The sequence below is a fragment of the Nycticebus coucang genome, chromosome 18 (assembly GCF_027406575.1).
Source record: "Nycticebus coucang isolate mNycCou1 chromosome 18, mNycCou1.pri, whole genome shotgun sequence".
NCBI lineage: Eukaryota > Metazoa > Chordata > Mammalia > Primates > Lorisidae > Nycticebus > Nycticebus coucang.
This window is the reverse complement of record NC_069797.1, coordinates 73,195,779-73,221,896: the sequence shown is the minus strand read 5'-3', so window position 1 is coordinate 73,221,896 and position 26,118 is coordinate 73,195,779. Positions and strand designations below refer to the sequence as shown.

The window sequence follows — 26,118 nt, the reverse complement described above, 5'->3', positions numbered from 1 at the left end:
CCACGTGCCTCTCCCTGCCCGCCTATCTGTCCTTCTACTTTCAGAGTTAACCAATATCTTGACTTCTCTTGGGGCAGTCGTTCCCTTGCTTCCCTTTAGCACTCTGAGCAAGGGTGTGGTTGTTTTTGAACCTTGCACAACAGAAATCACACTGTCTCAAGCTCACTCGTTTATGAGCCATATTGGATTTTTCTCCTCCTCTGTCAGAGAATCATAGGGGCCTCCCTGCAAAGCTCTTGGTGTGAGAGCTGAGGGCGAAGCAAGGACGTCAAGTGACTAAGGGGCTGGCGCCACCCATCACAAGCTGAGTGATGTCATAGCCACCAAACTGTAAGGGTGGTCAGGCATTTTCTCTTCCTTTGGGTGTGGTGGCTTGTTAAGGACCTCCTTGTTAAGTGGCGGGGGTCCTCCGCTGCAGGTGGCAGGCCCTTGCTCCAGATGTGGGGTCTTGGCTACAGCTTTCCTACTGGCACTTGCCAGAGAGGCCACATGGCATGCTCGTCTTCCACCGAGGCGTCTACTATGGGATCAATCAGGTCATGTGGCCCTAATGGCATGGCCATTTTTACCTCCTCCTGGATTTCTGGAAGGGCCTCTCTTGCTGTGGGCTGTCCTCAAAACGCAGATTTTAAAGCTGCTTAAGAAACGAGAGCAGTGTTCCCAAGTGTGGAATGTCCTGGCCCCGGATGTCAGAGAGACCCATGCAGCACTATGATTGTTGCTTAGAGGTTTGAGATGCAAAACCAAGGAACTCACCCCAGACTATGAGACTCCTAAAAATGGGAGCCATGGGATAGGCCTCTGAAATTTTGTAGGGTTTATCTCCCCGCTCTGGTCCAGAGCGTCTAAAGCATTTGCTCCTTTTTGCTTTCCCATCACCAATGAAATACAGCAGTGTGACATTCCATGGAGCACCTAATCGAAGTCCTTTTGGACTATATTGTGACAAAGCAGAAGACTGGACTCAATCCTGGGCTAGCCATAAATGTGGGATGCTACTTGTCTGGGACACAGGAGGTGCTCCTGATCTTCAAAGGGACGGGTCACCCTGCGTCATTGAGAAAACATCTGTGATTGGTGATCACTCAGTTCAGCTTAAGCTGGTCCACTGTCATAAGACAGGACCCATCTGAGCTTTTCAGGGGGGACAAAGTAGGGAATTGAGGATGTGTTTTAAAAAGTACCAGGGATTTACTTCAACCAGGTAAGATGAGGCGTTTAGAAGTGGAAATGACTCATGAAGGAAGAAGTTTCTACTCACAGGTCCCTAGAAACAGGAGGCACAGCCCGCCATGCAAGGCCATGCTGGGGTGGGGTAGGTGGGGTGAGGGGGGCTGTAGGGTGGTGAGGAGACAGAGGGAGTGAACTGACCAGGGGGGCCTTTATTGTGGTTTTCACAGGAAGCAATGATGGAAGAAATAAGGTAAGCAAACTAAGCAGGTTCACAATTAGGTGAAAGTAATTCTGATGGGCTCTGGGCAATAGGGTGGGCCCCAGTTGCTTGGCACATGGCCCTGGGGTGTTTTAAGGCAGGGGCAAATGTCCTGGACTGCAGGAGCCCAATGAAAGGAGCTGTGGGAGTTATGGACTTGGGGTTGGTTGGTTTACATATCAAAGGTATCCTTGTAAACAAGTTGTTTACATTCTCTAGGAATAGCTAATGCTGGGCAGCTTACAGAAATATAATGTGCGTGCATGTGAGTGAATGCAGGCTCCTGTCTGAGAACTAAAACAAAAAATAGTGGCAACACCAAGTGCTGGCAAAGATGTGGTGAAACTGGGTCGCTCATGCATAACTGGTGGGAACTGTTTCCCAGAGTGGGAAATTTATTATTATTATTATTTGCCAATTTCTGTTTTTTTTTTTAAAGTATCTTTTAGTTTATTTATTTATTTATTTTGCAGTTTTGGCCAGGGCTGGGTTTGAACCCACCACCTCTGGCATATTGGGCCAGTGCCCTACTCCTTTGAGCCACAGGAGCTGCCCACTAATTTCTTTTTTTTTTTTTTTAGAGACAGAGTTTCACTGTGTCGCCCTTGGTAGAGTGCCGTGGCGTCACACAGCTCACAGCAACCCTTTGTTCCCTGATGGCTGAATCCTACAGCCTGGTCTGTATTTCCAGCCTCATTCCTCTGGTCAGCCTGGGCAATCTGAGTAGGGATTAGCACATCTCCTTTGCAGCCAGCTAGGCCTGGAGCCAGGCATTCAAGGGGCCAGGGCCTAGGGTGCAACCTGGAGTCTAGAGCCCAATAGGCAGGTTAGACTGGAACAATGGCTTCCCTAAAGGTCAGTGCCATGGCAGGTCAGAAGCAGGCACATCTGATTTCGGTCAAAGGGATTCAGCTTTGTGAAAAGCAGCAGACACATTGCTCTGCTGAATTTCTTACTCTCTAGAAGAGAGACCCAGTGTTCCCTCCCAAACATGTTGTCTAGGTTGGGAATTGGTTTGGTGACAATCTTCAATGCTCCTCATTGTTCATGAAAAAGGGAAGCTGCTCATTGAAACGCTAACTCTAATCAGTGCCAGGAAAGGTTTGTGGGAAGGTGGCCGCGGGGATGAGAGGGAAAGAGGAAGAGGTGCAGGATGGAGAGTGATGGCATCATTCTCATTGGGCTTTAACTTTATCTTGGCTAAGTTGTTATTTTCCCTTACAAAGGGAAGAGGGGGCATTGAGTGGCTGGGTGGGGCCTCTGAAGGACCACTGGGCTCTGGCTTAGCACCCCATGAAAGGCCTCAAAGATAGTCTTCAGCACTTCTCTGAAGTAGGTTATCCGTACAACCACAGGGCTGTGTTGACAAAAATGTTCACCCTACATGTGTCTCATTCCTACCAGATCACCAGTAGATTAAAATTTTAATCTAATTGTTGGGGCCCTGGCCTATCTAACTGTCTGGACACAGACCGCTGTGCTACCTTGTTCGGGATCAACTCCCCTTAGGTGCCGGGGAGCAATTCATCTTAGCAGGAGAGAGAGAAAAAACAGTCTTTGAGAGAGAGGGAAACAATCTTAGTAGGAGAACAAATCCTAGCAGTCTTCTTAGAGCAGGAGGAGCAAAAGAGTTAGAGTGAGCGAGCCTGTGAAAGAATGAGAGAATCCGGACTAACCACTCCTGTGGCTATTTATAGAAGTGATCCCGTGGCTATTTACTCCACAGGTGTAGAGACTGCCAAGCACTGATGTTCTCATCTCCTCTCGCGTGCTCTCGTGTTCTGGAGAGCCGAATCCCTTCCCCATGCCCTTATCACTGAGCTGTTACAGGTGTTTCTTATAGTTACAGAGCATTCAAGGCTTAACTCTCGCTTCTCTTGTCCCTTGAGTTATATGCTCTGCTACATCCAATGATCATCTTTTTTTATAGTCCAATTAATTGTGTGTTATTCTTTGTGTAGTAAAAAATTGATTTGTGAACTTATTGCATTTTAAATATACCACAAATAAAATAAAACATACCACAGTTTTTGGAACTCTATTTTGACATCTCTTGCTTTCTCCCTCTCTCTTTCTTTTTTTAAGACACTGAGAGCTTCTGAAAACAAAGGTGGCCCAGGCCTCCTCTCTGGTCCTTAGAGAGTCCCTGAAAGCCAGAGAAGAATAAAGTAGATACTTCTGATTCCAGCCCCAGGAAAGGCATTAACATTGGACTTTATCTTTGCTTAATTATTTTTTCCCTTAACGAAGGAAAGATGGGCTCAGGGTCCTCAGTGGACATTCTCATGCTATTTAATGCGCAGCTTTTTGGCCTTTAAGCTTTGGACTCTCAGTTTCTCTACAGCAGCTCCTTGAAACACAAACATTTCATAAACTCTAGGCAATGTCTGTGGGGCGGTGACTCTGCAAGTGAGAATGGGGCCCAGCTGGAGCGGTTTTGGGTCTTCCTGTGTTAGTTCTCACGAGTCTTCCTTAATCAGGTCTTCAAGTGCAGGCTTGCAAGTGAAAAGTCCCATAGGGTTAAATATACTCAAATATACTCACACCTAAAGCCAAACGTGCATTCCCAGATCACTGCTGCCTTTGCATTGCCCACCGTTGGATCATTTAACCTGTTAACACAAGGATCTGGCAGAAACCACTTTCATTCGTGAAGTGTTTTCTGAAAAGGAAAATGCACAGGGCAGCCAGAAAGAAGAGAGAAAGGAAGAGAGGGAGTAGTGGGTGCCAGAGCGGGGCAGGAACCCATGACTCCTGCTGAGTTTCTCAGTTTGGGTTACCATGACTACCTCTTGGGATAAACCCTTCTTATTCTGCTTCCTGGGTCTGAGAGTTGGGCTTTTGCTGTCCCTCTGCCACTCTCTCCCCTTCAGTGTCATGGTGTGGTGGAAACACCCTTAGGCATCAGTGTCAGAGAAATCCTGACACCATAACTTATAATTTATGCTTTTGGTCATTTTTTTTTCTCTCTTTGAGCTGTTTGCAAGGTATCTGGGAGGAGAAGAGATTGATATATGTAAACTCTTTGCTACATAAAAAGAGATCAATAGACAGCATCCAAGTAAAGAAAGTCAAACAAATTTTCAGAAGTGTAACTTTATGCCTCTGTTTTAAAATTCTTTTATTGAAGGATAAGATACGAACAGAAAATTATATAAATCATAAGTATATATATATAGCTCAGTGAAAACTGAGGAGGTAAATATCTTCACATAGCCACCACCCAGATCAGATGACCATGCCCTTGTGGAGTCCCCTTTTACAGGGTATTAGGGTGGGTCTGTGTGGTCCATAGATATGGCAGATGCAATATGTTATCCAAGGAGAGGTCATAAAGGATACTACTGTGCCTTGCTCTCTCTTGGATCACTCTTGGAAAAGCTAGTAGCCATGTTATGAAGACACTCAAATAGGTCTTTTGAGCAAGAATCTGAGGCCCTAGCCAACAGTCATGTGAGTGTGCCATCTTAGAAGATCCTCCAGCCCCAATCCAGCTTTCAGATGACTGTAGCCCCAGCCAACATCCTGAATGCAATCTCACGAGAGACCCTGCACCAGAAGCACCCAGCTACACTACCCCCAGATTCATGACTCTCAAAAACTATTATCAATGTTTGTTGTTTTCAGCTGCTAAGTTTTGGGGGAATTTGTTATGCAGTGATAGTTGTCTAATACAGTGGGATGGCACTGGCCCAGGAAAGACTCTGAAGCCATATCCAATCCTTATTTAAACAGTCTTTCACTCAGGAAGTATTTATTTTATGCCCACTGCTTGTCACCACATACTCTAGCTGGACACTGGGATGGGAAGAAACCACCAACATAGAGATAGAATTTGATGGGTTATGGATGATCATGATCAAGACACCAGGTTGATCCCAGGGAGGTTGACTAGGAACGCCTTTCTGAAGAGGTGGCCTCTGAGGTAAAACTGAAGAGGTAAAAAGGAACCTGAGGCGAGTAGATCTGGGGGGAGGGATTTGGAAGAGGCTGCAGCAGGTGCTAGAGCCCTGAGGCAGACTGTGCACTGTGGCTAGAACAGTGGAGAGGGGGCAAAGAGATGAAATTGAAGAACTACCTAGTGGCCAGGTCTGACCCAAGCAAATAGGCCAAGCAGGGATAGAAGGTTTCATTTGAAGGAGATGGCACAAGAGATGACATTGACCATCGCAGACATAGGTCAAAGTGCTCTCTACTGTGTTGTCCAGAGAAGAATGGGGAGCAGGACTGGAGGGAAGAAGGGAAGTCACTCAGTGTGGAAGGGAGAAGGGGTGGTAGAGCCTCAGTGGAAGTCGGGAAATGGGCAGATCAGAGACATGCAGATAGAATGGGCTGGAGGATGGAAAGAGGATGCAGGATTTATAGGACTTGGGTTGCAGCAACTTAAGGGATGTCACTGCCTTGGATGATAAAAAGACAGTGTAGAAAAAGGACAGATCTGTGAGGCAGGAGAAAATATAGAGCAGCTTGGTGCATGGAAATGCTGTGAAGCAGTGGTAGATGGTGGTATAGACCAGGAGAGGAGGGACGACAGGCCTGATCGCTAGGTGGCTGGGGAGTCAGGGGACCTGACCGGAGTGTGATGAAGCTGGAAGAGGTGACGGCCCCCAGGAGGACACTAGATGGGCCCTGCACCTGGTCCTGCCTCCTTGTCCTCTCCAGGGTAGACTGAAGCTAAAGTCTGCACATCCAGAGAACAAGCCACTCAGCATGGACAGACCCCGGTCTCCACCCTCTGGGAAGGGCTGTTCCTCCCCTCTCTTCCCTGGGGAGGCCATTGATTTCCACTGTGGATTCAGGAGAGACACCAGAGGCGCAGCAGGTGTGCAGACCCCTCTCTGTGTGTCTCTGGATGGGGAAGGCGCAGTCTCAGCCTCACATTGCCCCCAAGTTCCCGCTTCAGCATCTTCATGCCTCTCAGCTACCTTCCCACATTCCCAGGCCCCCTCCCCCAGTTCGCAGTGGAGCATCAAGTTTGGCAAGAGGACAAGAGTAGAAAGTCATCACTTTCTACTAGATCACCCATCTAGGACGGTGGGTGACGCTGCTCTGTGTCTAGGTCTGGGGCTTGGGCACAAGAAGACAGAAGGTCCAACCTTGGTCGCTTCCTCCCTGGATGAGGGCCCCACACCAAGCTGGGACAAGTCAAAGGTGTCAGGGGTCATAGTGCCAACTTGTGAGGCCAAAAGAAGAGCTGCGGCCTTAGTGGGCAGAGTTCTCTGTGGGAGCTGAAGGCTGGGGACAAAGTACCTCTGTGGTCACCACCAAAGTCAGAGAAAGCAAACAGACCTGGCTTGTGCCTTTGAACTGTTCATCTTCACTGCAAACGAATGACATATTCACAGCTGGTGCCATGTCCCCACCAGGGAGGAAATGCTCCGCTTGGCTCTGCTGTGTCGGGGGCTCTGCTCAGTGAGACAGTGAGGCCAGGGCTGGGGGCTCCAGGGATGGAGCTGCATTGCCAACCAAGGGACCCTGGATGTGACAGGTCCCTGGGACTGAGGAAGCCACCAGCAGTGAGTTCCGGGGCTGTCTGTACCAGCCAGGTGGCCTCTCCCACTAAGCTTCCTCCACCCCGACCAGCTGGAGCCTCAGACCCCAGAAGGGGCTGGGCAAGGAAGCTGAGAGGGGGAAAAAGCAGAAGTGAGAACTCAAAGACTGACCCTCCGGGCAGAGGCTCCACTCTGTCCGCTGCTAGGATCTGGCACGGCTGCAGGTGACCTCCGTGCTGTAGGAATGACCGTGAGGGACTGGGCCACGTGGCTGCCTCCAGCTCTGCTGCTCCTGCACATCCCAGGTGAGCGGCGCCCCTGGACACTGAAACTCTGTCCTGAGTGGGAAGCACATGGCAGGGGGAGGTGGGTGAGCAGTGGCCCACAGTGGGACAGGGGCTCATGGAGACAGGGGAGGGCAGAGGAGCACCAGGAGTGGCCAGCACCTGCCTTTCCAGGCGACTGCAGGCTTGAGTGTGCCACACACGTGAGTCAGTTGAGTCCCACTGGGCTGGCCACAGAGTAAGCCCTGGGGGGATGGTGCCTGTGAGTGCCACAGCCACAGCTGTGCAATCCAAAATGCCACCTTGGTCCCTCACAGACAAGCACACGCACAGGCACACACAAGAGCACATGCTGTGTTTTCCCAGCCCGGGCCCTTCCTGTTGCTGGGGACACCTCATCAACCTGCACCCACCTCAGTGAGGAGGAGGAGGGACTGACCCGTGCTCAGCGCTGACCCCTGGGCTGCCAAGGCCTGTGTGCCTGCTGCGGCCATCCCTAGACGCCTAGGGTCCTAGAGGACCTGGCCCAGGACACCTTGAGCCAGGCCCACCTGGCGAGGCGCTGGATTGGGGCCTGTGTTTTCCAGGCTGTTTCTCTCTGAGCTGCCCCGACACCGTGACGGGTACTGTGGGGGGCTCCCTGAGTGTGCAGTGTTGGTATGAGGAGGACTACAGGGCTGCAAAGAAAGTTTGGAGCACATATAACTACAATATTGTGGAGACGGAAGAATCAGAAAGAGAGGTGAGAAATGGCCGAGCCTCCATCAGGGATCACCGTGCAAACCTGACCATTGAAGTGACTTTGGACAGCCTCACGTTTGAGGACACGGGCACATACTGGTGTGGGATGGAGAGATTTAATGTCGGCAGTACTTACGTGACTGTTAAGGTGTTGGTGTTCCCAGGTGAGCCCTCCTTCACATGGCACCAGGACTGCTGGAGTCTATGTGCGGTCCTCCATCCCTCAGGACAGATTGGAGTCAAGGGATGTCTGAGGGTGGAGGCACGGGGACCTGGGACACCTTCCGCGTCGGTGTGCACATGTGTGCTTGTCTGTGTGCACGCACCTGTGTCCTAGTCACCTCTGTCCTAGTCTGTCCTGTACCATGCCCTGACATTCCACTCTCCTGGAGCTTCCAGAGAGGGGACAGTGGCACCAGCCCTGAGGCTTGGAGTCCTGGCTGCCTTCTTGATCTCATAGGGGCTGTGTCTACCCTGAGGAGATTCCTGACTTACCTGGACCTGCCTCCATCCTCCTTATGGGGAAGGGACCCCTGGGGCAACTGCTACCCTCACTCAAATGTTGCCTAGGGCCCTGAGTGGCATCACCCTGTTGGAGGTGGCTCTTGAGGCCCCAGCCTCACCACAGAGGCCCTGGGGGCTCTGAAGCACCCACGAGAGGTGACAAGCAGTGTGGTTCCCCCACCTCTGGGGGTCTCACCCTGCCCCAGGCTGACTTGTCTGCCCCCTTGCTCTCTGGCACCTTTCACTTCAGGAAGAGAGGCCCCTGAAATCCCCCCCCTCAGCCAGAGGGCCAAGGGCATGAGAACCAAGGCGACATTCTCTAAGTCTACTCACTGTCCCAGTGTTTTCTCCCGACTTTCCCCGGAGCTGCTCTGAGTTTCGAGTTTCCTTTTCTTGGTTTTCATTTCCCTCCCATGCCCATCGTGGGTCCCTGTCTCAGAGTGAGGAACTAGACTTCCTCTGAGGTCCCCCTCCCAGTGTGAGGGGAAAGGTTTTGCCTCCAGCTGGCACTGTCCCAGAGCCTGCCAGGTGATATTTCTCCTGCTCTTTTTTCCTGATCATTCCATCCCCTATAGAACATGGCATAGTGGCCCACGTGGGGCCAAGGCCTGGCTGACATTTGGGGGCTGAGTGGACTCTGGTCCCATGATTTGGGGAAGATACCAGTCACTGTTGCTGTTCCCCCTGCGGCCCCACCCCAGCCCCTGTAGTGCCCAGGGCCTTGGGTCCCTAGTCACTCTGGGTCAACCTCACAGGGCAAAGGACACCTTGGCCCTATCTGGGTGGGTGGGTTTGGTGACCCTGTGCCCTTTCCTCAGGCTCTCATGTCTGGCAAGCAGGAGGGTGACTCTCACCTCTGAAAGTGCCCACCTGGATGCCATGTACCTGGGGATGGGGCTGCAGAAGGGGTCTGGGCCCTGGTCAGACTGTGTGGCATGTTACACCCAGGACATCTGTCTAGTATACCTCAGTGACCTCATCTGTGGGAACCAGAGCCCCCCAGGTGTCAGTCAGTGAGAGACCCTGGTGGGGACACCAGCCCTGACCTGTTTTCTCCCCCACAGCCACGACCTCAGCGTCCAGTCCCCTGAACTTCACAGGCACAGCTGGTCCCCCTATGTCCCTGCCAGTGCACACCCAGCCCAGACCCACTGCCCAGGACAGCCCTGGCCCCAGCCCACAGCCTTGGTAAGGGTCCTGCGTCCACGGTGTGCCTCCTGTGTGGCCTCTCCTGTGGTTGGGGGTGGGGCGTTGAGTCTCTCTCCTTATTCCTTCTTTGGTCACCTCTGCCACCCCTAATGTGAAGGTCTTCGTAAGTGCCAGGCACTCTTCTGGGGATTGTGTCACACCCTCAGAGCGCATAGACCCTGCCCAGCTCCTTTGGAAGTAGGGTTCACTGGGTGGAGCCACACAGGACCAAGTTCATAAACAGACCCTCATAACAAGGACAGCACATTGAGACAAAATCTGGGAAGCAGGCTTAGCCACTCGCGTTTGGGGAGGGTATGTATGGAGGGCACTGTGGGCCTGGGAGTTAGAGGACAGGAGAGTTCAGGCCTGCAGGACTGGGCGCCAGGCATGGGGTGGGGAGGAGGAGGGGTCCAGGCAGAGGGAAGAGGGAGTGCACATGTCCTGTCAGGGAGCCTCAGGACTGCGGCTGGGCAAGGGCAGATGCTCTGGGGGGGTCTGTGGCCTCAGCTCTGTCCCCTCCTTTGATCAGAAGTGTCGCTCTGTGTTGATGACCCCAGTTCTCTGAGAAGTGAGACGTGAGTCATGCCACTCATTCATTCCTTGAACAATTGTGGCTTTTACAGGCTGATACCGTGCAGGTGTGGGGAAGGTGCTGGTTCGTTCCTCTGTGTACAAGACAAGGCAGGGCCCTGTCCTGCTGAGGTGCCGTCTTTGGAGGAAGATGCATAACCCAATTAGTATGACCACTAGAGGGCAGTGTTCTTCCTCTTAGGGCTGTTCTGTCCGGGTGTGGTCCCCTTGTGGATTGTGCCAGGGCCTCCCCCTGTATAGGTGACTCACTGTCACTGTGTCCCCACAGGTGCCTGCTGGGCAGCGCCCAGTTCCTGATCCCAGTGCTCTTGAAGCTGCCGCTGCTCTTCAGTGCTCTGTGTGGCATCCTCTGGGCCAGCAGGCCTCAGAGAAGCCGGGGGCCGGGCAGCGTCCTCCAGGTGATGAGGACCGGTAGCCCCAGCGCCCTTAATGCCCTGCCCTGCTAAGCCATACGCTCTCTCTCACTTATGGGAATGATCTTCTAACCAATAAATCCATGTTTTTATCGGAGCACTCTATAAACTTGGAGATTTTTTTCTTGTAATGTATCACAGACACAAAAGCGTACATACACCTTATTTATTTTTAGACAGAGTCTTGCTCTGTCACCCAGGCTATAGAGTGAAGTGATGTGACCATAGCTGCGGCCTTCAACTCCTAAGCTTGGACACCTCCACCTCTTCCCACCCACCTCACCCCACCCCCACCCCTCTGCGCCCAGTAGCAGGGACTGCAGGTGTGAACAACTATGCCTGCTAATGTTTTTAATTTTTTTTGTAGCAATAGGGGTGGGAGGTGGGGGTTGCTCCAGGCTGGTCTTGAAGTCCTGACTTCAAGGGATATTCTTGCCTCTGCCTCCCACAGGGCTGGGATTATGGCCACATGCATTTTAAAGCGAGAATGCGGGTGCTGTGGAGCATCTCCTGCCCACCATCTGGCTTCCATACCGGAGCATCATTAATAGTTACAAAGCCCCAGACTCCTTGCTGATCTTATGAGGGTTCTTTTCTACCCTCCTCTGAGGGAACCGAGTCCTGAATTTTACGTTTGCCCTCTCCTTGTTTCAAGGGGTTTGCCATATATAAGGATATGAATTTCTACAGGGTGTATTGTTCATCTTTGCTTATTTGTTAACTTTATAGAAACAGCAGTATACATTTTTATTTCTACATAATGTGCTTTTATCATTCGACATTTTATTTTTGAGATTTATAATAAATCTCAAAATTTATTTTAAATAAATGTTGCAGTGTCATCTTTTTCTATCACCCTTTATTTTGTTGTATGACTGTAGCATGACTTACAGATCCGGGCTTCTGTGGCTGAACTTTGGTTTGCTTTCTTTTCTTTCTTTCTTTTTTTAATTTTTTTTTTTTTTTGTGTGTGTGTGTGTGTGTTCTCCTTTTTCTTTTTTTTCCTCTTTCTCCTACTCTTTTTTTTTTTTTTTTTGGTGCTATTACTTACAATATTGTTATGAACATTCTTAAACAAATATTGGGACATTTGTACATCTATCTGAAAGTTTCAGTTAGAGTATAGTTCTAGGCAAGAAATTGCTACGCTTTACCATGCGCACCTAACCAACTTTTCCAAATTGTTTTCCAAAGTAACTGTACCAATTTCCACACCCACCAGCAGTCCCATTGCTGTGAGTCTTATCAGACTTTCTAAATTTCTCCAAGTCAACAAGTAGAAAACAGTGTCCTGTTGTTTTAATTTTAATTTCTCTGATTACTAGTGATTTTAAACCCCTTATCATGTGTTTCTTGGTGGTCATTTGGATTTCCCCTTTTGTGAAATATCTATTCTAATGTTTTATCTACTTTCTGATGTTTGTGTATGTTTTTCTTATTGATTTGTAGAAATTCTTTGCAAGTCCTTTGTTAGTTTCCAAGTCACCACAACCAGAGGATTCTAGGGAGAGCTCCCCTCTCTCTTGCTGGCTCTGGGGATTTGGGAAGAAATACTCTCACTCACTTCCCCAAACTGTTTTTCAAGAGTTTTAGCTGTTGGGTTATAAACAAAGAACCTAATTAAACTATGTGAAGCTTAGAATTTGTCTTATTGCTAGTAAGGAAACCCAGGTGACTGGCCTCTGGGCTCCCTGCCCTGGGCTTATTGTGTAGCTTAAGTTTTGCACAGGGCCCTAATAATAATATAGAGCACTTGCTCTGTCCTAGGACCTGCCCCCAGCACCTCACACATCTTGTCTTATTTAATTCTGATAATCATCATTCTGAGTCCAAGTGACAGATATAAAAACTGAGGTTTATCCTCAAAGAGCTAAAAGTCGACCTTCCACTTGATCCCGCAATCCCGCAATTTATTTAGTATCCACACAGAAGAAAATAAATTATTTTACTTTCAGGACATTTGTACTCAAATGTTTATTGTAGCTCAATTCAAAGTCACCAAGATGTGGAATCAACCCAAGTGCCCATCAACCTATGAATAGACTAATAAACTGTGGTATCTGTAAACCATGGAATACTATTCAGTCATAAAAAAGATGGAGACCTTCTACCTTCATATTAACCCAAATGAGTGAAGAACATTCTCCTTAGTGAAGTATCATAAGAATGGAAAAGCTAGTATCTAGTGTGCTCAATACTATGAAACCAGTGGGTGAACAACTAAATGCCCACGTAAGAAAAAATATATAATTAAAATCAAGGGGGGGGGTTACCCAAGATGGGAGGAGGGAGGAGGATTGGTGTGCTCCTATCTAATTGTCAAACCTCCTGGGTGAAGGGCTCAACTACAACTTGGATTTTACCTAACAAATGCAAACAATGTGACCTAATCATTTGTACCCTCATATTAATCTGAAATTAAAAAAAAAACTGAGGCTCAGAGAGGTTAAGTGAGCTGCCCACAGTCACACAGCTTGCAAGTGATGCTGGTGGGATTAGAACCAGTCGGTTCTAATCAGTCTGTCGGTCTTCACAGTTTAAACTTTTACGCACATGGCTCTAACACCTGAGCAAATGCACTTCTAGGTTTGACATCTGCGCTGGGGCTTCCCTGCTGCTGGGGCCCATCACCGTGGTGTAGAACATTTCTGGAGCTGGCACCTAGAGTGTCAAGCCCTGGGACCCAAGACCTGATAGGCCAGATGATACCCACGCCTGCCCCTCCTGACCCCATAGTCTCCTCGCCTCCTCTTCCCTACTAGTAAGGACAAGCAAGCCCTGTGACTCAGCCCTGCCAAAGAATGACACTCCTTCTGCTGCATAATTAAAGGCAGGAAATACCCATTCCTTTTATAAAAGGAAGTGCCTAAGTAAGAAATTTGCAGACCATCTGCACAGGCAGAAGGTGCACCGGGTCAGGCAGAGCTGCGAGAGTCCCTCTGGAATCTGCCTTTGCCTCTGGCTGCAGGTGGGGGGGAGAGGAGCCGGGGGTGGGCAGGACCATGTGGCTGCCCCTGGCTCTGCTCCTTCTGGGCCTCTCAGGTGAGTGGGGCTGGGGCTCAGGGGCTCAGCACTATAGGGGCAGGGCTGGAGGTGGGGGGCGGGGGGGGCATCTGGCCCAGATTCCAGGGGAGCTGTCATGTCCAGGGAAGTGAGAGGTGGCTTTGTTACGTCCCCAGCAGAAATGCCCTGGGGCCATACATCATGCCAGGCATGCATCAGCCCCTGAGCCCGTGCAGGGAAAAGAGAAGTAGAGCTTGCCAGTAGAGGAGATGCCAGATGGCTTAGAGGGCGAATCATACACGCAAAGTATAGGCAATGGCAGGGCACAGTGAGGAACTGACAGGGTGGGCGCAGAGGCCCGTGCAGCCGTGGCCGGGAGAGCTAGTGGAAGCCTCTGGAGGCCGTCTGGTCCAGGTGCCTTGAAGCAGAGCAGGGAGACGAGCACGCCGGGGAGAGGGCTGTGCAGAGGGATGGAGGTGCAGAGAGGATGGTGCATCCGTCCAGAGGATGCTCTCTGTGGACAGGACACCTGGGACGACAGACTAGACATGAGGTTGGACACACTAAAGACAAGATTATGAAGGGCCCTGGACATTTGTGCCCCAAACTGAGATTTTCAAAGGGTGAACTGCTTGGGAGACCAGGCGGGAGATGGGAAGGGCTAAGTATCTCTTCCTCTGGGGCAAACCTCTGCGGACATCTGGAGGACATGACGGAACGATCTGGAATGTACAGTGTGTGTGGGCTGTGCAGTCCTCTTAGAGCCTGGGGACTGAGCATCTGGCACTGACAGGCCAGTGCACAGAGGGGCAGCAGGACAGAGCACGGCCAGTTCTGAGACCCAAGCTCCTGCCCTGGCCTGTACGCGTGGTCCAGGGGAGCCCCTGATTGTTCTAGAACCTGGATCTCTCTTGTCAGTGGTCCTAGGGGTCCTTTTTAGCCCCAAAGTTGTAGGACTTGACTATTTGGACTGGATGGAAGTAAATAAGGACTGCTGCTGTTGTTGATTTTTTGATGACGATGAAGGAGCCAATGATGACACCGGTTGATCACCTGTGATGGCAGCAGCCACAGAGCTGGCCCATATGGCCCAGAACTCACAAGGGACAGTGATTAGGGATGTCTGCATCCCCCTCCCCAACCGGCTCCAGGATTGTATTTGAGTTGAGAAACACCCTCAGCTGCTTCCTCCCTAGATCCCTGAATGCAGCTCACCTGGAGGCCAAGGGCAAGGGGTGGGCAAACCCTACCTGGGCTGGTGCTGTCACAGACACACAGGACATGGTCACACAGAAGAGTCTGAATGCACCTACCCATACATCTGTAGTCACATGCTCACATTGACACACATTCACTTTCTGCTCACGGCCCCAAAGTCACACTTACATACACACAAACACACAGACTCACACATGGTGACATAAAGTGACACCTAGGCTTGCCCACACTTGCACACAAACACTATTTTCGTCCAGGGGAAGGCTGAGACCCACCATGGCCGCTCTGTGACTCAGGGAGATGAGGGGTCCTCAGAGACAGGACAGAGAGAGGCCCTCCTCATCTGACCCTAACTTTACATGGGAAAGGGCCAGGTCAGTCCAGCACGAAGGAAGAACCATGGTGCCATGTCTCACTGACAGGTCGCCATTAGCCACTCTGAAGTTATTTCTGCAAAATGAAAGGAGAGAAAAGGGCTGGGGTAAAGATGGAACAATCCAATTTCCAGTGGGATGTTCTCTTATCTGATTGGTTATATGACCCACCCCCATGCCCCAAGAGGAAGGCAGGGTGCTGTCACAACCCAGCACCCCCAGACTGGGACTGGCACAGAGTGGGTACTCTGTAAGTGTTTGCAAGTTTAAGGACAAACCACATTCTCTCAACCAGGAAAGTGATGCAAGGGTGGCCAGATGAGCAGATCTGTGTCTAGAAAATGCCCGCTAGAGCTAGGCTGGCGACTGATTACTATAGCCCCAGAGACACCCTGCCCTGTAGGTACAAAGGGGGATGGACTTAAATCCCTGCTCATAGCCAGTGAGAATCCTAGTTCCACTCTGGAGGTTTCTGCGACATGGGGGCTGATGCTCCCCGGGCTGTCCCCGCTCTGAGTGCCCTTTTCCGCCTACCTTATTTTGTTCATCAGCGATCACTTTCTACCAGTTGAGATGTGGGGCTCAGGCCCTTCTCTTCATTTTCAGACAAAATGTTCACACAAAGATTTTGCTCACGCGAGGACAGGGGGCAAACTTCCCTGAGAGACTGTCACAAGAGAGAAGGTTTACATCTCAGATTCACGAAGTCAAAAAGCTGAAATTTAAACAGCCTCTGCTTTTAAATCCCTTTAGCCTCATTCCCCAAGGTTCTGCTCTTAGCTGACAGCTGTCCTATCATCCTCAGCCCTGTCTTCCCTCTAATCAACCCTTGAAAACACATATAAACTTAATTAATGGTTGCCATCCATCATAATCTGTGTTTATAAAACCTCTCACATATTTTTTAAATGGGCCGGATCACACTACAAGGGCTTTGCAGTCGGATTAAATCACTGATGCTGGGTTTGAGGAAACGTCAGCCGCATCGCTTCTCTGCTGCTCGTGATTGCTAAAGAACACGGCTTACATTGAGTTCCAGCTTCCTCCTGCAGTCCTGTTGTTTTTCTTTCAAGAAAGGACATCAGCCTATCTGCTGACTTCTGCATTTGATTTGAATGTCCAGCAGTTGCTGTCTTTTGGCGACTCTTCTCTGGCAAAGACAAGGAGGTAGATTCTCCCCTACAGCCTGAGGAAGGAACACAGCCCTGTCTACATCTTGATTTTATCCAGTAAGACCATTTCAGACTTCAGAGCTAGTTGTAGCTGACCTTTTTTAAATTTTTAAAATTTTTCCTTATTGTTTTGTCAATTGACAGAAGACATTGTGAACATTTTTTTTTTTTTTGTACGAAAGGCCTTTATTGGTGGGGGTGGGATGTTGCAGGACAACACCAAGGAGGAGTGAGGAAAGAGAGAAAGGAAAGGGGGGAGAGACGGAGACCAAGAGAGACAGAGAGAGAGACCCGCTCACGCCTTCCCAGGATTGACAAGAAGCCCCAGGTGCAGTGAGGGAAGAGACTAGCCCAGAGTCACTCACAACAGCTTAGTGGCATTTCAGAGAGGTTGGCTAGGACCTGAGAGGGGAGAGAGAGAGAGGACATTGTGAACATTTTAACACAATAAAAGTGTATGATTTAGAAGAAAAAAATCCACCCCACCCCTCGACCTAATGTCAGTGTTAACCAGTGTTAAAAGTTTAGAGCACACAGCTGTAGATGGCTTCCCATGCACATACTACGGGGAGACCTCAGAGGTGGAATCATACACTCTCTTAGGCAACTATTTTTTTAACTTAATAATAACATACCTTGAATATCTTTCCTGTCATTGGTAATTTGTCTTTTTCTTTTTAACCATATTAAGCCATGAGCAGTGGAATCCCAGCATTTTACATGGCTAAGGCACAGGGATCATGTGAGGCCAGGAGTTTTAGACTAGCCTGGGCAACATAGCAAGACCCCATCTTTTTAAAAACAATAATTCTTTTTTAATTAGCTGGATATGATGATGTGCACCTATAGTCCCAGCTACTCTGGAGGCTGAGGCAGGAGGATCTCTTGAGCCCAAGAATTCCAGGTAACAGTGAGTTTATGATTACTCCACTGGGCTCTAGCCTGGTGACAGTTAGACCTTGTCTCAAAACAAAACAAAACAGAATAAAACAAAACATCATATTATGGCTAGGCCATAATTTATTAGCCCAACCCCCTACTGATGACATTTGACTTTGTTTTCAATGTTTATTATTGCATTAGTGTTGCAATTAACATCCTTACTCGTTGTCCATTGGTGAAAATTATTGCTGTCCTAGAGTTGAGCGATTATCTCCCAAGGTCATGATGACCTGCTTCTTTTCAAAAACAGCCACTAAATGCATTTGTGCCTACCATGAACCAGACATTGATCAAGGCACTGGGGCAGTGAGTGGGAAAAAGAGAGAGAAAAAATAAACACAAAATCTCTGCTTTTCTGGAGTGACTGTCCTAGCAAAGGAGACAGAAAAAGAGAGACAGTAATACAATGCTGAGTCAGCAGGAGGGACCCTCTCTGGTTTGATGACGGAATGCAATGCTGTCTGAGTTTCCTGTGGCTTGCTGTGACAAATCACCCAAACCCCATGGCTTAGAATAGCACTGATTTGTCATCTCACTGTTCTGAAGTTCTGAAGTCTGAAATGGTCTTACTGGCTAAAATCAAGGTGTAGACAGGGCAGGGTTCCTTCCTCAGGCTGTAGGGGAGAATCTGCCTCCTTGTCTTTGCTGGCTCTGGGAAGCCACCTGCTCTCCTGGGATTGCTACCCTGTCCTCCACATGCACGGCCAGCAGCAGAGCACCTTCAAAGCTCACTCTCCTTCAGTCTCTCTCATTTGTCAGACCCATGGGGATGGTCCAGGATAACCTCTGTGTCTTAAGATCCTTAAGTTAATCACATCTGCAGAATCTTTTCTGCCTTGGAAGGGGACATACTCTCAGTCCTCAGTATTAGGATGTCAACATCTGTGGGGGTAGATTAATCTGCCACCCACCAAGGCAAATCTGAGGTAAATGAAAATCACATCAGGAAGCAGCCCTAAGGGGTGAGAAGGTGGCGCCGTCCCAGTGCCTACTCCCTGCAGAGACCCCTTGCTAAGCCTGAGCCTCTGGGATCAACAAATGGTCAAGAGAGTCTTTCATGTGATCAAGGGACAAGTGGTCATTGCTGGGAAAAGAGCCTATTTCGAAGTAGTCACCTTAAATGGAGTCCACAACAGAACCACAGGAAACCCTTTGTACTTACCCTCATCTGTAACCTGTTCAGCTGTTATCGGGCCTTTGCTATTTTGTCCATGTGGAATCCCCGACTAGAGAGAGAACACTGAGGCTGAGCAGCTTGAGGGTGGGAGAGGCAGAGCCTTCAGGTCTGTTAGGGCTGAATTTGGGGTAGAGATGGGCAGCATGTTTTTGTCAATGGTGGGCTAAGGGCAGAATCTGAGCTACAAATATGTGTTTGGGACTCACAGGATGTAGGCAGCCATTGAAACCAAGGAAGTACAGGGAATCCCTCTGCAGAGTGGAGACAAGAGGGAGACTGGAGGGAGAACTGAGGTGACCCCTGCAGTAGGCGGGAACCGACTCCTACATACTCAAAGAACTGGTGTGGGACATCTCTTCCCAGCTCTGTGTCCAGCAGCATCACCTGGGGAGCCTGACATCTGCCATGCTGGGGGTATTCATGCTGCAGAAATCAGCAGATGTCACAAACCAGAGATTTCTTCCCCCCCAGAGAGCTGGTTGCGAAGTGTATGCCAACATAGCACTGGTTACACCAAATAAGGAGAAAGGAAGAGAGAGGAACTAGCTGAGGGCTCAGAGACAGAGAAGTTGGAGAAGAAAGAGATCAGAGGATAACAGCATTGAGGGGACAAGGAAAGGGCGACAGGAACCAGGGTGTCACATGCAGTAAGCAGGCCTGGGCAGAAGGAGATGGAAGAGCCCTGGACGTGGCCACTGAGGATGCTAAAGTAGGCCAGGCTGAGGGGGAGGTGGGTGGAGGCGCGTGTCAGGGCTGGCTGGGGAGCTCTGGGATCCTCGTCCAGTCCCTGTACAGCAGCCTGGTTCTGGGTGGTGGGAACTCTATCTTGGGGTTCTGTTTTCCAGGTAGTCTCTCTATCCAAGCCCCAGAGTTTGTGAGGGCCCCAGAACGGGGTGTGGTGGCAGTGCAGTGTCACTATAACCAAGGATGGGAGACCCACAAAAAGTGGTGGTGTCGTGGGGTGACATGGCATTCGTGCAAGGTCCTCCTTCAGACCAGAGGGTCAGAGCAAGAGGTGAAGAGGGACCGTGTGTCCATCAGGGACAGTTGGACAGACCGCACCTTCACCGTGACCATGACGGGGCTAAGGCAAGATGACGCAGACACTTACTGGTGTGGGATCAAGAAAATTGGAACCGACCTTGGCACCCAAGTTAAAGTGATTGTTGACCCTGGTAAGAACTTTCTCATCTCCATTAGGGACTCTGGTGCTCAGGACTGAACAAGTCAGGGCTCTGACCCTCTCCTCCCCAAGCCTGAAAGGCAGACAAATGGATGGACAGATGGATGGAAAGGAAGCGAGAGCAGCTCTCTGTCCCAGTCCCTGAGGTCTCTCTGAGGGACCCAGACAACACACAGCTTGGCGGGGCTTGAGCTGGGATGGGGGGCACATGACACTGCCTCGGTAGCCTGTGGCTCAGCCCTGCTACCCACAGGTTGGACAGCCTCACATTCTCTCATCAGAGCCCAGGATGGGCCTGAGACCGCCACAAAGATCTGGAGTGTCCCTCTAGGAAGTGGTCAGCCTTCTGGTCCTATCATTATGTGGGGAGGGGAGGACCTAGGGCAGCCCAGAGAGTCTCAGTGATGAGACCCAGGAATTTGGCCAACTCAGAATGGCTTTGGGCATTTTATAGGACCCCTCCTTTATGGGTCCCCAGCCACCACTTCCTCTCCCTTCTCTGGCTACCCAAGAGAGACTGAGGGGTGAGAGAGACCCCGGAAACACACGGATGACAGCAGACCCTTTAAAGAGGAAGGCAGGCTTTGACCACTGGGTCAACTTCAGGGACCTCTCTGCTGCCCTGGTATCTCCTCTGTGCCTCAGACCACACAGATAGACTCTGGGGTCTTCCTGCTGGTGTTGGTGGAATCTGAGAAATAGCCCCTCTCTGCTTCCGCCCACATGTGTGTGCCTAGTCCCTCCTCTGCCCTGCACCCACACTGGAACATCGTCCGGAGGTGTATGTATGCTTTAGAACAAATATCATGAGACGTGGGACCAAAGAGGGACTCAGGGCCTGCCACTGGACCAAGTGGAGTCTGGAAAGTGTTGCCTAGGCAAGCCTTCCTCAGGGCTGCCATGTAGGGGAAGCCCAGAAGGTCTGTGGGGACAGAGAAGGGACTAAGACCCAGGCAAGGGGCAGAGAGGCTGAAAACCATGGCCAGTGTAGAACTTTAGGGACAGAGGCTTTTCAAAGTTTTTGGTGGCGGCATCCATGGGGGCCCCAGCCTGTGGAATGACCACAAGGGAGCGATTATGCCTGGAATGACCCAGAGCTCAGGCTAGAGCTATCCAGCATGTCCAAAGTGTGGGACCTCAGAAGAGAGTTTGCCAGGCTGAAATGGAAGATCACTGGCATGTCTCCAGCATTCGGTGCCAGGCTGGTCTCAGGAACTCGTGACCAGGCTGCCCACCACAAATAATTACCCACATACTTTCTCATAAAAATACTTTATTCTTCACCATCATCGTTTACCATTTAACCAGAATGTGCCCTCTTAATGACCAGCCTTCTGGAGTCCCCTCCCTTGCCACTCCAATAACTAGATGCTCCATTTCCACAAATTTCTATCCTTGAGCTCTGCTCAGGCACTACTCTGGAAAGGAACAGAGGTATTTTTTATCCCCCCAACCACTTATAGGGGTGTGTGGAAAGAGAATCTGAAAAGATGTATCTCTGTCCTCCAGAATAACTATAATGTTCACTCCCACTTAATTTTTATTTCTTCTTGTCACATCCAGAAAACGATGGAAAAAAAGACTATGTTGTGATTCAGATGACTCAATAGAAGCCTGAGGGAAGCTTCCTACTCCAGGGGAGGAAGGGTCCCCTAGTGAGAGCTGGCAGGGCGGGGGTGGCTTGGGGGTCAAGCACCAACCCCAACTGTGCCAATAACCTGCAACTAACTTTGCCTGTGTCTAGTGGGAATGGCTCCCTCCCCGGCAAGCTTCTCTTCCAAACCATTTGTCATGCCACCTGCCAACACGAATACAGAGATGTCCTCTGGCTCCTATAAAAGGTGAGTCATGTGGTCCTTTCTCCTGACTCTACCTGGGGACCCTTCTTTAGGGAAGCCAAGCTTGAGAGCTCCTTCTGCCCATGTCTATCACTGAATGCCAGTGGCTGTTATAGCCACAATCAAGGCCCCAATCCCCCTCTGTCTTACTCCTGCACCCATTACTCCATACCTATATCGTCCCATTCTAGCCCTCACCAGAAAACCGCTCTGCAGAGCTCTTCCCTATGAGCACCACCCACCCATTCAACTGGTCAGTAAAAAAGCATCGGTGGCCTTGTGGGTGCCAAGAGGAGATAAGATCTCCATGGTGTGAGATATCAAGAGACACAGCACAGGGAGTGTGATTTACCATGTTGTGGTTAGTATTAGTAGGAACAGAGTCAAGAAAACACAATCTGTATTTGGTGACCTCCAGGTCCTTCTAGTGGGCTGAGATGTTCTTTGGGCAAAGGGGAGTCCCAGAAGATAAAATTAGAAAAGAAGACAGGCCCAGTGCAAAATAGCTGAGCCCTTGTGGTTGAACTATGGACGGGATTCCTGGGGGTCTCCAGAGTGAGGCTGCTGGGCCTGGGATCATGGGCTTTGCTGAGCTGGCTAATGGCTTATAGGGTCAGGGGATGAGTAGTGGGCCCAGGGATCTGACTGCAGTGTCACCTGTCACAGGACCTACTACCTGCTCTTGGCATTTGTGAAAGTGCCCATCTTGCTCATCTTGGTTGGTGCTGTTCTCTGGTTGAAGGAGTCTCAGAGGGTCCCTCAGGAGCTGTAGGGACACCTATCTGCATGAACTTGATCAAAGACACAGCCCCTTAGACAAAAGGATCAGCAGAGGAGGCCTGGGCTGTGGAAGAGACACCTCTAAGGCCTCAGGATGCAATGACTGAGGCTAGGGCCATGGGGACTGGTGGGTACCTCCTTGTTTACAGAACTCAGGGACACAGCTCGGACCCTTCTGAGCCATCATGGCCTCCTGCAGTACCAGCACCTTGTTCTCTTGGTCAGGAGCTGTTGGGGTGGAATCCAACCCACAGTGTCCTCCCTGATGTCATGACGTGGGCACAGAGCCTGGGACTGAAGGACAAAGAGACAGAGAAAGAGACCCCCCTCAGTCCTCATTGTCTTCATTGCTGACACCAGTTCAGCACTGTCTTTGCCTGAGTGCTCGATACCTATGTTTTTTAGAAATCTCTTTCTCTTAAGCTTGGGTTTTGGTGACTCATGCTCACGAGAACCCTGACTAACGTGCCCTCAACACAAGGAGGGCAATTCTGTGTTGAGTTCCTGGTTCTGCGGCTCAAGAGGCTGGACGTCCCTTTGCCAGGGAGGACACGGCTCTGAGTCTGCAGGGCTGAGGAGGGATGGGAGCCTCCCTGACCCCCACACCTCCCAGGAGCCACAGGTTTCCTGGGGGCTGCAGCTTGGGGGTCTCCTCAGCACAGGTGCTTGGGACTTCCCCCCAAAGAACTCACTGAACCTCAAGAACTACCTCAAGACAGGGGATGGCGGTAATGAAAACTATCTCAAGGAAATGATGTTATTTAAAAATAACAATAAAAACTGCGTGAGGAAAATAATGTTGTCTCTTTCAAATGCCTCAGGCACAGGAAAGAAACCCTTGAAGAGGGTCACATCATGCCATATGGATTGAGGGTCCTCACACCAAAGGGATTGTCACGTCTCATGAGGAGAAACATCCCTGTTTGAGATCTTCTACCACCTCACACCCACCGCGCACACACACCTCTGGAATGTCTCCCTGCGAACACCCCTGAGGACTTGTTCTCCGCTCTTTGTTCTAATGGGTGGGCCCTGATTCTCATCAGGATACAGAACAGGGGATCCCCTGGTGCCCCACATGGTACGTGGAGCCTCCCCTCAGCACTGGGACTCTGTAGTTCCCTCTTGATGCCCTGCAGCCAAAGAGAGACTTCCTCCGACTTTGAACTTAGTTAAGTGCTCTGGCCAATGGTGGCCCTGAAAATTCCACAGTGCCCAGAGGAGGGGCAGAGTTCTGCTGGGAGTGAGGCCCATAGTCCACCAGCTCCATGGGCACTGCCCCGGTAAACCCTTCCCTGGATCCATCCTGATTCAGGGGTGACACTGCAGCTCTGCGGGAGAGGGATCAGGAGCCCAGCCCACTGGACTCAACGGGATGAGGGGCCATTGGCGATTGTCAGCATGTTTCCCGTATTTCCCTGCTGTTTGTTAATATTAATATTCATTGAGTCATTGTATTCATTGGGCCATAATATTCATTGAGGCCCCTCTTGTCCATCATCCTGAATATCACCCCACACGCACATCCTTCTATCTTCTTAGAAGTGTTTCTGGAAATACCCGTTGGGTTCCAGTGAAAGCTGACTAGCCAATCTCAGAGTATGTCCACTCCCTGCAGCAGAGGAGCAAGGCGAAAAATCAGTAAGTTAGCCTGTAAATAAGCCACAGGAGCTGGGATTGCGTTTTCCAGCAAATGTTTCCATTAAGAGCTGGGAGCAGAGGCCTTGTGCCCTTAAATAGCTGGGGGCAGTGAGGGTTCCTCACACGCTGCTTGTAGCCAGGAGTTAGTGGGAGTGCAGAAGGGCAGAGGACAGGTGTGGGCTGCTCTTTTAAGAGGAAAGCACAACTTCCCTCTTCTCCATGGGATCCTCCGCCTAGGCCTTTATTTCTGAGCAACTGTCCAACCACAGAGGAAGTTCAGAGCCCAGGGCAGCTGATGGAGGGCGGGAGGGAGAGGCGGCAGGAAGGAGGGCGGGAGGGAGAGGCGACAGTGAGAGAAAGGCCCCTCACCAGGGCCTGGGATGTGGGTTCTTTCTCCTTTTTCTTCTTCTTTTTTAATTGTGGTTAAAAAAAAAAAGCAAAAACACGCAACATGAAATCTGCCCTCTTAACAAACTTATAAGTATGCCTCACGATACAGTTAATGATATGCACGTGTTGTAGAGCAGCTGTCTGGATGTTTTTCATCTTGCCTGACCAAAACCCTATGCCCATTGAACATTGGCTCCCCGGCCCCCACTACCTCCACTGTACCTCTTCCCTCTGTGAGTCCAACCTGGCTACTCTGTGTAAGTGGCAGCATGCGGGGTCTTTTCTTCTGGGACTGGCTTATTTCACTTGGCATAAGGTCCTTGAGATCCACCCATGTTGTAGGACACGGCAGGGTTTCCTGCTTTTTAAAGCTGAATAATATTCCACCACAGGATAAAGGAAATGTGGTATAGAACACGATGGATGGCTGGTCAGCCACAAAGTAAGAAAGAAATATTGTCATTTGCAGCAACCCAGACGGACGTGGAGGACGTTCTGTTAAGTAAAGTAAAGCAGGCTCAGAAACAGAGATTGCATCTGTTCACTTCTATGTGAGAGCTACTACGGAAGTTGGCCTCCTAGGAGAGGTAGAGCAGGTGTTGCTAGAGGCGGGAAGGGGAGGAGGGAACAGATGCCGAGGGAGGAGTGCATTCTAGCATTCCATAGCCCCCTGGGGACTGTAATGAACCACAACTTGCCATACACTTTCAAATAGTAGGAAGAGAGGATTTTGTTCCCAACAAAAGGAAAGGTTGCCTCCACCTCTTGGCGATTGTGGAAAATGCTGTGGTGAATGTGGGGGTGCAAATATCCCTTGGCAATCTTATTTTTAATTCCTTTAGATAAAACATCCAGAAGTGGGACTCCTGATCATATGGTAGTTCTATCTTTAGTTTTTCAAGTAATTGCTATTGTTTTTTCTGTAATGGCCATACCATTTTACAGTTCCACCAACAGTGCCCAAAGGTCCCAATTTCTCCCCATTCTCATGAGCATTTGTTGTTTTCCATTGTTGGCTGTGTGTGTGTGTGTGATAGCTATCCTAAAAGGTGGGAGGTGATAACTCATTGTGGTTTAAATTTGCGTTTCACTGGTGCGTAGTGATACTGAGCATCTTTTCATATATTTCTTGGCCATTTGAACATTTTATTTGAAGAACTATGTAGTCAAGTCCTTTGCCCATTTTTAAATCAGGCTTCTCAGTATTTTTCTTATTAAGTTTTAGGAGTTCTTTCTACATATTCTGGATGTAATTTCTTTTTAGCTATATGATTTACAAATATTTTCTTCCATCCTGTGATTTGCCTTTTTATTCTATCATAGTCTCTAAAAATTTTCAGATTGTCAACCAGTCCCATTTGTCTATTTTTGTTGTTGTTGTTGTTGCTAACTGTGTCTTGGGCATCATAGCCAAGAAATCCTGGCCACATCCAGCCTTATGAAGCTTGTACCCTGTTTCCCCGAAAATAAGACAGTGTCTTATTTTAAGGTGTGCTCCCAAAGATGCGCTAGGTCTTATTTTCAGGGGACGTCTTATCTTTCCTGTGAGTAGGTCTTATTTTTGGAGGATGTCTTATTTTCGGGGAAATAGGGTACCTTCTGTTATAGTATAAGAACTTTATGGTTTTGGGTCTCACATTTAGGTCTTTGGTCTATTTGAGTTAATTTTGTGTATGGTGTTAGGTAAGGGTCCAACTTCACTCACTTGCATGTGGCTATCCAGTTTGTATTTGTTATTTATTTTTGGACATC

The 26,118-nt window shown here is 49.7% G+C and overlaps 2 protein-coding genes across 3 annotated transcripts; both read left to right on the top strand.

The window, feature by feature from the left end:
• Nucleotides 1-6,797: 6,797 nt before the first annotated feature.
• LOC128569558 (CMRF35-like molecule 6) lies at nt 6,798-11,591 on the top strand. The gene is made up of 5 exons (XM_053567704.1): nt 6,798-7,229; nt 7,796-8,113; nt 9,518-9,641; nt 10,504-10,633; nt 11,100-11,591. Exons 1-5 carry the CDS (start codon nt 7,169-7,171, stop codon nt 11,223-11,225), a joined length of 759 nt encoding a protein of 252 aa, XP_053423679.1. The 5' UTR covers nt 6,798-7,168; the 3' UTR covers nt 11,226-11,591.
• Nucleotides 11,592-13,552: 1,961 nt separating this feature from the next.
• Nucleotides 13,553-24,326, top strand: CD300LB (CD300 molecule like family member b). 2 transcript variants are annotated; one of them, XM_053567718.1, is made up of 4 exons: nt 13,553-13,690; nt 19,380-19,709; nt 21,462-21,558; nt 23,157-24,326. In XM_053567718.1, exons 1-4 carry the CDS (start codon nt 13,651-13,653, stop codon nt 23,260-23,262), a joined length of 573 nt encoding a protein of 190 aa, XP_053423693.1. In that variant the 5' UTR covers nt 13,553-13,650; the 3' UTR covers nt 23,263-24,326. The 2 variants fall into 2 exon arrangements, with proteins under 2 accessions (XP_053423693.1, XP_053423692.1); XM_053567717.1 differs by lacking the exon at nt 23,157-24,326 and adding an exon at nt 22,222-23,132.
• Nucleotides 24,327-26,118: the final 1,792 nt, after the last annotated feature.